At 40.5% G+C, this 11,345-nt stretch overlaps 1 protein-coding gene across 1 annotated transcript; it reads left to right on the top strand.

The window, feature by feature from the left end:
* The first annotated feature begins 5,176 nt into the window (after positions 1 to 5,176).
* PCDH20 (protocadherin 20) lies at positions 5,177 to 10,550 on the top strand. The gene is made up of 2 exons (XM_027846177.1): positions 5,177 to 5,396; positions 6,410 to 10,550. The coding sequence occupies exons 1-2, from the start codon at positions 5,247 to 5,249 to the stop codon at positions 9,170 to 9,172; spliced, it is 2,913 nt and encodes a 970-aa protein (XP_027701978.1). The 5' UTR covers positions 5,177 to 5,246; the 3' UTR covers positions 9,173 to 10,550.
* The last annotated feature ends 795 nt before the right edge of the window (positions 10,551 to 11,345 follow it).

Below are 11,345 nucleotides of genomic sequence, written 5' to 3'. Positions count from 1 at the left end.
GTTATGTATCTGAGGCCGGATTTGAACTCAGGTTCTCTTGACTCCAGAGCTGGTGTTCTATCCACTGCACCACCTAGCTGCCCCAAAACATGTATTTAGTAACAATAAATTACACATATAAACAAATAGAAGTCATTTAATAGACCTTAATATATTAATAGATGGAAATTTTAAGTGTTGACTTTGAGATTACTCATAATTTATAGGAAATCATTACCAAAAATTGGTGAATCTTAACCAAGAATTTTAGAAATCTAATAAAGATATAAAGATTGGATTGCCTTAATGAAAACTGTGATCACTTTCACGAACTCATAAATGCCAATAACAAAATGAAAGACATCTTGAATAATTTTTTTAAGATCTATATATGTGTATATATGTATGTACATATATTTATATATGTGTGTGTTTATACATATTGACATATATATTTATATATGTGTGTATGTATGTATACTAGAGGAAGGAAGGAAAAAGCATTTATTAAGTGCTTATTCTGTTCCAGGTTTTGTGCTAACAAGGAATGTGATACAGTAGAAAGTTCACTGGATTTGGAGTCAGAAGGCCTGAGACCCACCCATGTTATTTCCTAGTTTTATTCCTTTAAACGAGCCTCTGATTTCTTACATATAAAATCTGTATCATGATACTTTTACTACCTGACTCAGACTGTCATCATAAAATATTATATATAAAAAGCTAAGCAATTGAAATGCACTTTGGAAACCTAAGGTACTACCTTTGTTCCAGTTAAGGAAGCATGTAAGATTAATTTGTGAGGTTTCCATAAACGATTATGCCATGGCAAATAGAAGGTTGCCTTAGAGTTGGAAAGATCTGAGTTCAGTTCATACTTCTGATACCTACTAGCTGTGTAACCACAATCACCTAATCTCTTAGTAGCCTTGGCAACTCACTCAGATTATGAATTGTAGAAAATCTACTGATCTAGATCAGTCAAAAAAGTTCCCCACATCATATGAAAGTATAGGGATAGTCAAGGGTGGGGAACCTGTGGCCTCAAGGCCACATGAGGCCCTCTAGGTCCTTTGACTGAATCCAAACTACACAAAACAAATTCCCTCAATAAAAGGATTTGTTCTGTGAAACTTGGACTCAGTCAAAAGGTCACACTCATTCAATACTATTGAATAAATAAATGAAAAGTAAACAAATAGATGAATAAATGAATGGTTGAAAATGAATAAATAGACATTGAATTCCTATATGTAATTATGTATGTTATATTTTTATTTTTTATATATGGGAAAACTGAAGTATAGAACTATAGTAACATGCCTAAAGGCACATAGCAAATTAACAAGAGCATTGGGAATAGGAGCCAGGTCCCAGATCAGGGCTCTAATAAATAATTAGATCATGCTACTGTCCTCATCTGAAGAAAATCAAGCTTGGGAAGCATAAAAAGCTAATTATTCTTCTAGATCAATTTTTACAAAACACCTGGGAAGCAGGCCCAGAGCAATTGAGACATCTGAGAAGTTCACAAGTATTATTTTCAAGGGACTAATAGCATACAAGCTCTCCAATTGTCTTTAGAAAGTAATATGCGACACCAGATGGGAGGTCACAGGGCTTGAGTCAGGAGGTGAAAAAAATGCTGGAACATTTTCACAATGCCCAGCAATAAGGCACATGATAAGAAAGAGGGGCTATTTTGGTCCCTTTTGAGCTCAATTAGAGTTTAAAGTCTATATGAAACCCTGCTTAGTTTGTCGAACGATGAAGGAAAAATAACAAGTACCTCAATTAACAGTTTGGAGTTTGACACATGAGGTGTTGCCCAAAACTGTGCCAAGGTCTACTGGGCACAGATGATGAATTTCTGTACAAAGCCCTAGGAGTCACCATGGAGACTTAAAGCAGAGCAGATTTCTTGCATTTTTGAACATTGTTTATGTGTGTTTAATTCTCATGCTTTGATGGACAGGGAATGCCTTTTCTGCACTTCAGGATGCCTTGTAGAAAGACTCAGCCAAAACAGTGGCTGAACCTGCATGTGCAATCGCTTGCCAACTTAACTCTCTAAGTGAAGCAGGAACATTAGCCCCGTTCTCTGGAGGGAGCAGCTGGGAGAATAGTGGCCAGAGGAGCAATAGATCGTCTTTGAAAAAAGCAGCTATAAAAATGTACATCTGTGCCAGACGCATCCACCACAAAATAGAAAAAGGGAAAGCTGGATTAGCCAGGGAAACAGGAAAAATCAAACTCCGTTATGAGAATAATCACAGTGACGTCACAGCAAATAGATTTTGTCTTCATTAAATGCAGCTCTTCTCTATTACCCCCATAAACAAAGGCAAATCAAAGAAAGAGACCACTATCTTCTCACCCAAAGGAAAATGAGTGATCTGAAGCCATTGGACAGAGTAAAGAGCTTGATGTGAAAATACAGCCTGCTGCTGCTGCATCCGGATGGGTTTGGAATAAATTGAGATTCCCAGTTTAGTCTGCTCATACTCACACCACTAACTGATTGTCTAATTCTGGCCAAGTGCCCGAGATTTCTATAAGCTAAAGGTGTTGGTTGAATATATATATTATACCCACTTCAGAAAAAAAAAAGAAGTATGATACTGATTTTACGAGTAAGATGTATTTCAGCTGAAAACCCCAAAGTAAATATTTACCAAGTATGGTAAAAATTCTTCAATAAGGCAGGAACCAGTAGCTGAGCAAGCAGGGATGGGAAGTCAGTTTTTTGCCTGCATTCTATCTACAGAGCTGCTCTATGTTTCTTTGCTTAGACTCAGAAGTTATTTTTTAGGTAGATGTGGATTTGTGATCTGAAACTTCCTCCTCTTCCTTCCCCCAGTAATAGCTTAAAAAGATGGGGATTGAGGGCAGAACTAATAATATATACTTTGCAGACTAGCCATGCTTCTCAAATTTCTATTTAAGGAATTATTTCAGAGTATATGAGATGACCCATAAGATACCCATCCTAGTGAAATGATGTACTCATAGAATCATTGATCTAGAGTATAAAGTCACACAGTCTAACCCCTAGATTTTACAGTTGAGGAAACTGAAGTCCAAGGAAGTTAAATGATTTGGTCACAGTCACACAAGTAATAAGCAGGATTTAAACCCAGGTCTTTTGATTTGGGTCTTCTTAGGAATTACTATCCTCCTCACAAACCAGGACCTACTCTTCCTCACACAAAATACTCTATCCTCCATCTCATTGACTTTTCACGGGCTTTTACCATGCCTGGATATCATCACATCTTGGAATTCTGGGTTTCTTTCAAGACACAGCTCAAGTATGACCTTGTATCTGAAACACCTCTTGATTTCCCCAGTCTCTAATGCACTCCCTTGCAAAAGGACCTTGTATTAATTTTGCATATATTGTATGTATGTAAGTACATGTGTGTATTCAGTTGTCTCTCCCATTAGAAATTAGGTAGTACCTGAAGGAAGGGACTGTTTCACTTCTGTCTTTGTAACCTTAGCCCCTAAAAGTGTCTAGCATTCAGTAAGCACTTAAATGTTTGTTGGCTGATTAACTGATTTCAGAACCACTGCTCTGTCCAGAGTACCATGCCATTTTTATTCAAATATGTTGCCAATATTTTGAATTAATTTTTTAGCTATTGGGAATATAGAAATTAAAAGGAAGGATCAGGAAGATGGAACACAATTAAACAATCACTTGAGGGAATATGTAAAAGGACAAAAGAAGAAAACAGAAAAGTATCCATAGGAAATATTACCGATATAAACTGTCTATATCTATGATCACTAAGTAATAGAGTTCTATCCTTGGGAGTAATTAAACTACCTGGTCACTCAATCTGGAAGTTTTATTTTCAGTGCAGTTAGCAGATAATCTAGTGGTCCAATGATAAAGGGAAATATTTATGATAGGAAATTATCTTGGGGAGACAGTTTTCTCCCCTATGATCCACTCCCCCAACACACACACACACACACACACACACTCACACCATCACAACTACTACACACAATAACTTTTCTTTTGTACTTGCAGTTCACAGAAATGGAAGAGGAAAAAACATTTAATTGTTTTAGAAAACAATATTAAATACTATTAACTGATACCCTTTGTCCCAAGACTGCTTTCTACTTCATTCCTTCTGTATTCTTCCCAGTACTTCATAGCTCTCTGTGAACTCATATTTTATCTAAAGCAATACAGGATAACAAGATCATTAAATTGGGGGGAGGGGGAAGCAATTAGGACAGACGGGAGTAGAATTGGTGGAATAATCCTAACATGGTACAGTGTAAAGAAAAAGCTGGAGTTTGAAGATCTGAGTTAGAATTCTAGTGCTGACTTTCACTATTCCATAAAAGAGAAGGTCAATTTCAATAGGAGGCACAGAGCTTTTGGCAAACCTTAAAGTACTACATAAAGGCAAATTACTGGAATTACTTAGGTGAGAGTGGGGAAATCACTTAACCCATTTTGGCCTCAGTTTCCTCATCTGTAAAATGAGGGGATTAGTCTAATCGCCTCTGACATCTCTTTTAGCACTGAATCCAAAGAATTCTCTCTCCACTGAGCAGACATGCATCTAAACCTTTAGAAACTATCCATTTTGCCTTGCTTCCATTGTACCAACAAGCAACAAGTAGTCCTCCGGTTCATAATATATGAGAGTGAAAACTGCCCTCTCTCTGTCTCTCTGTCTCTGTCTCTGTCTCTGTCTCTGTCTCTGCCTCTCTCTCTCTCTCTCTCTCTCTCTCTCTCCCTCCCCCTCTGTCATTCCTTTTCCCTCTCCTCTCCCCTCTCCTCTCCCCTCTCCTCTCTCCTTCCTCTCCTTCTTTGTCGAAGAAAACAGGAAAGTTACTGCGAAGGAGCCTTTGGGTCTGCGACTGTGAAGCTGTTGCCGTGGCATCACCTCTCTGTGATTCTCCCCCCTCCCCGCACACCGTGGAAGTGTTCCCTAACTGGTGCTGGGAACGAGGTAGGAGAAGGAGTGTGCTCCATGTGATTGCCAACTGAGCCGCGCTGCAGTCTCTGCTGCAAGTTGTCCTCTTCGGGCTCCTGCGGAAAGGGAATCACTGGGTACCTGGGTCAGGGGGCAGAGTGTGGAACAATGTCAACGTCCTCCCTATGCCCTGGCCTTTCATTTCTCTCCCATTTGAGCCCTTTGTTAATTGATGTGCCTGTGACTATTGGCTGAAGTTCTCCCAGTGATTTGCATGAACGGAGAGGGAGTGTCTTCTGCTGCTTTCACATCAGTAGCTAAATGACTGCAGTTTCACTGGGAATGAACTGCCCAGGGAATGAGAGGCGCTCACGAACCCTAGTCAGCTGGCGGCCGGGGAACAGGCAGCAGCCTCCGGATATGGGGCATCTCTACGGTCCCAGGAGCAGCACCAGTCGGAGGAACCTGCCGGTAAGTGAGAGGGCTCAGAAGCCCCACCACCTGCGCAACTTCCAGGAACCTCTAGACAGGCAGTTGCGGGCCCCAAGGCTTTGCTTTTTTCTGAGCCTTCCAGCTTGATCCAAACTTCATGAGAGCTATTGGGGAGAGGAGGGAGGGGGAAAGAGTTTGAGAGAATGTCTTTACCACAAGACGAAAGCCATGAACTGGAATTAGGGGGAGGGAAAAGGGGCTTGCGGTACGGAGGGTAATTTTGGAAGCAAAAATATTGCGCGATTGAGTCATAAAAAGAAATGGGTGCAGTCCTTAAGCCCTTTATAGACGAAGCACATGCAACAGTGGGAACAGCTTCTAGTCTATTGCAAATGACAAATTATTTTGCATAATCATTTTTCTGTGTTTAGTTTCAGTTCCCCAGGGGAGGAGGATTAGTGAGGGTTTGTGAGAGGGTGGGGAGAGCTATCCTCTTTTCAACTAGATTTGAATTGCGTGTTGGATCTCTCATCCTTCCTGCTTTAAAGGATTTGTATGCTTCATGGCACGGCATGTTATTGGAGGCACCGGAGGCTTGGGGATTTAAATGGGGGGGGGGGGAAGAAACGACTCCCGGATCCACCTCTCAAACCTTCCTTTCCCCTTTTCAGCCCCCATCCTTCCCTTCCTTTTGGTGTTGCCTTGTTGCACATGAGTGAGACTTTCAGAAATGGACACTTGACAGCACTGGCTGCTTGCTGGGTTATTTGGAAAATGAAGGGTTGAGGAAACTAGGCGAACAGGGGAGTGAAGCTGTAAAGACAAATTCTGTCTCTGCCTGTGTCCTATAAAGCATGCACCCTCTTCACCAGATTGAGCATGATGCTCTGCGTGCCTAAAGCATCCCTGGCTGAGTTATTTGGGGAGGAGGGTGGTCAGGTGAGAGTAATGAGCTGCATCCCTGCTGGGTTCTGTAACCCCTTGTCTCTAACTCCAATATACTTCTCTCTGTGTGCCTGTGTGTCGTCTTTTCTATTCCTCTTCGCCTCCAGCATCTGTTACTGTTTTTCCTCTTCGTGGGACCTTTCAACTGCTTCGCAAGTTACAGTCGAGCCACGGAGCTCTTCTACAGCCTGAACGAGGGGCTACCGGCAGGAGTGCTCATCGGAAGCCTGGCTGAGGACCTGCAGCTGGTCCCCCAGGCAGCATCAGCAGAAGCAGCAGTGGCAGCAGGGAGTGAAGAAGACCAGCAATTACACCAGCAGCACCACCACGAAGAGGAATGGGACCCCCCTCTTTCCTTCAGTTTGGCGTCCCAGGGGCTGGGTGGTCAGTATGTGACCCTAGACAACCGTTCAGGGGAGCTGCACACTTCTGAGCTGGAGATCGACCGGGAGGCACTGTGTCTTGAAGGAGGTGGGGGAGGGGGAGGCGGGGGAGGGAGGAATGGCATCTCAATCTCCTCCTCACCTTCCTCAGAATCTTGTGTCTTGCTCCTGGACGTACTGGTCCTGCCTCAGGAGTACTTCAGATTTGTGAAAGTGAAAATTGCCATCCGGGACATCAACGATAATGCTCCTCAGTTCCCTGTGTCCCAAATCGCTGTATCAGTTCCTGAAAATGCACCTGTCAACACCCGATTGGCCATTGAACATCCAGCCCTGGACCCAGATGTGGGCATTAATGGGGTTCAGACCTATCGCCTCTTGGACTATCATGGTGTCTTTACCTTGGACGTTGAGGAGAATGAGAATGGAGAGCGCACCCCATACCTAATTGTCATGGGGGCATTAGACAGGGAGACTCAAGACCAGTATGTAACCATCATCATAGCAGAAGATGGTGGCTCTCCACCTCTCATGGGCAGTGCCACTCTCACGATTGGCATCAGTGATATTAATGACAATTGTCCCCTTTTCACAGACTCACAGATCAATGTGACTGTGTATGGAAATGCTACAGTGGGCACTCCTGTGGCAGGTGTCCAGGCTGTGGATAGAGACTTAGGTGCCAATGCTCTGATCACCTACTCCTACAGCCAGAAGGTTCCACAGGTATCAAAAGACTTATTCCACCTGGATGAAATCACTGGAGTCATTAAACTCTTCAAAAAGATTGGGGGTAATGTTCTCCGACTACATAAACTCACTATACTTGCCAATGGACCAGGCTGCATTCCAGCTGTAATCACTGTTATGGTGACCATCATCAAAGTAGTTTTCCGTCCACCTGAGATAGTTCCTCGTTATATTGCTAATGAAGTTGAGGGAGTTGTTTACTTAAAGGAGCTGGAACCCATCAACACCCCAGTTGCATTTTTTACTATCAGGGACCCAGAAGATAAATATAAAGTGAATTGCTACCTGGATGGAGATGGACCATTCAAATTATCTCCCTATCAACCATACAATAATGAATACCTGTTAGAAACTGCAAAGTCTTTGGACTATGAGACACAACAGCTCTATGAAATAACTGTGGTGGCCTGGAACTCTGAGGGATTTCATGTTAAAAAGATGATTAAGATACAGATTCTAGATGAAAATGACAATGCACCCGTTTTCACTCAACCACTGATAGAACTATCTATTGAAGAAAATAATGCACCAAATGCCTTTCTAACAAAGTTGCATGCCATAGATGCTGACAGTGGAGAGAGAGGTCAAGTTTCTTATTTCCTTGGACCTGATGCACCATCATATTTTTTGTTAGACAAGATTACAGGGATTCTGACTGTGTCCACTCAGTTGGACAGAGAAGAAAAAGAGAAGTACAGGTACACAGTAAAAGCAGTTGACTCTGGGATACCACCTCGAGAGTCAATAGCTACAGTTGCCATCACTGTGTTGGATAAAAATGACAATAGCCCTAGGTTTATCAACAAAGATTTCAGCTTTTTTGTGCCAGAAAATTTCCCAGGGTTTGGTGAAATTGGAGTAATCAGTGTCACAGATGCAGATGCAGGACGAAATGGATGGGTTGCCCTTTCGGTGATGAACCAGAGTGATATTTTTGTCATAGACACTGGAAAAGGCATGTTGAGAGCAAAAGTCTCTCTTGATAGGGAGCAACAAAGTTCCTATATTTTATGGGTTGAAGCTGTAGATGGGGGTGAACCTGCCCTCTCCTCTACTGCAAAAATAACAATACTTCTTCTTGACATCAATGACAACCCTCCTCTTGTCCTGTTTCCTCAGTCAAATATGTCTTATCTATTGGTCCTACCTTCTACTCTACCTGGCTCACCAGTTACAGAAGTCTATGCTGTTGACAAAGACACTGGTATGAATGCTGTCATAGCTTATAGCATCATAGGAAGAAGAGGTCCTCGGCCTGAATCCTTTAGGATAGACCCCAAAACTGGTAACATTACTTTGGAAGAGACATTGATGCAGAATGATTATGGGCTCTACCGCTTGCTGGTTAAAGTGAGTGATCATGGTTATCCTGAGCCCCTCCATTCTACTGTCATGGTAAATCTATTTGTCAATGACACTGTTAGCAATGAGAGCTACATTGAGAGTCTACTGAGAAAAGAACCTGAGATCAGCATTGAGGAAAAAGAACCACAAATTGCAATAGAACCTACTCACCGAAAAGTGGAATCAGCATCTTGTGTGCCCACTCTAGTTGCCCTGTCTGTGATAAGTTTGGGGTCCATCACGTTAGTCACTGGGATGGGAATATACATATGCCTAAGGAAGGGGAAAAAGCATCACCAGGAAAATGACAATTTGGAAGTACAAATTCCACTGAAAGGAAAGCTTGATTTACATATGATAGAGAGGAAACCAATGGAGATTTCTAATATTTGATGTTTCCAGGGAAAAACTCAGACAGATGTTTGGCCTTCGACAGGCCACAGACATAATCATAGGTGTGCTGATTGGCAGTTCCAATGAAGGACACATAATTTATAAATTATATTATATTGTAAATAACTGTTTACAAGTTTTATAAAACTCAAATTCAGGTCTTATAAAATGTGTACAGCATTTTTTAAAATGAAAAGTTAGTATTAACAGTTAGTGTACTGCTGATAAACGGCTTTCCATCATTTGCAGCTTTCACACATCAGCCAGGTCATTGAACAAAGAGAGTAAGGTAAGACATTGAAGTTTAAGTCTAAGAAGTTATTTTAACCACCAGAGGGCATCAATTGCTCCTATGCAGTAAGGTGTTTGAGAACTTGTAAATGACAGGTATTGTATATGAAAATAATGACAAAGTATATTTTAAATACATTGTTTTGAACATAAAATATACATAAATCTAAAATAAATGAAAATTTTGTTCTACTTGGATGTATGATAATGAAAGGAGAGGAAATGCACTGGTAAAATAGAATGTTTTATTACCTCACAAAAATAACATGTACAGTACGATAGAGAAAGCATTAACAAGAAGTGCAATTTCTTTTCAGCAAGGATAGAAAACATTGCCATGTAATGAAAATCTGAACTGCTGAATGGTGTTCTTTTCACTTCCTCTAAACTCCCAATAGCTTTCTGTTTGTTCTACCATTTTGCTTGCCATTTTGGGGGTGGGGGACGCGTTTACCCTTCCTTGCAGAGATCGTAAATGAAACAATTGTGCCCATGTCCAAACAGCCAGATGAAAAGGGATGGTTTGGCCCTTAGTTGTCTCATAGCTGTTGAAAAAAAAATTTTGTGCTTCCTCAATTTGTCTGCTGTGCTTCTCATTTGAGTTACGAAAATAGATTTTACATGCTTTCTCCATTTCAATTGTCAGAGGAAAAAAAGAAATTACTTTAAAAGATTAGTAATTTTAGAAGGTAATTCACATGGAATTCTAGCTGTTCAGGATTGATATTTCACATGGGATACTTATTATCTTTATTCTTGTTGTTGTTGTTGTTTAGGTTAACTGGCTACTATTTCTGGCTTTTGTTCTTTGGCTTTGGATTAGGGCCAAAAGCTGCCTTTTAATCCTGGTGGCAGATTTCTGGAATAATTTATTCTTTACTACATCCTTTGCAATGCAAGCAGCAGGTTCATCATTGATGAATCCCTTTCACCTCATCGTGCAGGCTGAGAAAAAAAAACTTTCATATGAGGGTTATGGCAAATATATCTGTGTAAACAAGGAAAATGTATCAGCTTAAAAATGGGTCATTTTACTTTCCAGCATCTTATGTCTGATTGTACCAAAAGTGTTTATATGTCTGCAAATTAAAGCTATATATTTTCATAACTTCTTTTTCTTGGTTGCCCTTCTGACTATAAAATTCATTGAATTGCTTTCTGAAGGTATTTTCTAGTTTTGTCTTATTTAAATCTTAAGAAAGTGGTATTCTAAAAGTAAACATATTGAAAAATAGAGTTCACTTTAAAATAGTCAATCCTTACATGTGTGAAGATGTGTGCATATGTCTGAAAGAGCTTTATATACAAAGGAATCTATTCTGGATGACAAGTGCATTTAAAAATGACAATAGCAATTTTTAATATTCTTTTTTCTGTTCCTTTATTTAATATGAGTTAAATTACACACAAGTTACTGAAAAGCAATGGATTCCAGTAACTTACATGGGGAAAAAAGTTCTATACAAAAAGAAATGAAGCAAAGCAGCCCTATAATATCCTCTGGTGGCTTGCGTCTTTGCTCAATTCAGTGCCACATTGTCCCAAAGTGCAATGGGAAATATATTAAGGCTGTCACCCAAAGTCAGTTGGAGATACATATATTGTGAAGTAAAAGTTATTTGTGAATGTGGGGTAGATAAAATGGCTAACTGAGAAAGTTTCACTACCAATCCCACTCATGCAGCAGAAGTACCAGCCAAGGAAGGAAACAGCACAGTGCCTTGCAGAGAACAGGCACTTAACACTTACCAAATAGAATTTTTACTGTTTCCCTGTTCCTCTTACTCAAATATATAAATGTTCCAGCTAAAACAAACTACATTTCATTAACTACCTCACATTTCCTTTGCTAAAAAAAAAAAGTAGCTTCATATGCAAATAG

This window comes from Vombatus ursinus, unplaced genomic scaffold, assembly GCF_900497805.2.
Source record: "Vombatus ursinus unplaced genomic scaffold, bare-nosed wombat genome assembly UNPS02015089.1, whole genome shotgun sequence".
Classification (NCBI taxonomy): Eukaryota; Metazoa; Chordata; class Mammalia; order Diprotodontia; family Vombatidae; genus Vombatus; species Vombatus ursinus.
Note: the sequence above shows the minus strand (reverse complement) of the source record. Positions and strands in the feature narration are given on the sequence as shown.

Excerpts from the sequence above, each read along its gene's own strand:
- PCDH20 (XM_027846177.1), top strand. The coding sequence starts at position 5,247 with ATGACTGCAGTTTCACTGGGAATGAACTGCCCAGGGAATGAGAGGCGC. Across the intron at positions 5,397-6,409 it reads CCAGTCGGAGGAACCTGCCG|CATCTGTTACTGTTTTTCCT; the intron begins GTAAGTGAGAGG and ends CTTCGCCTCCAG.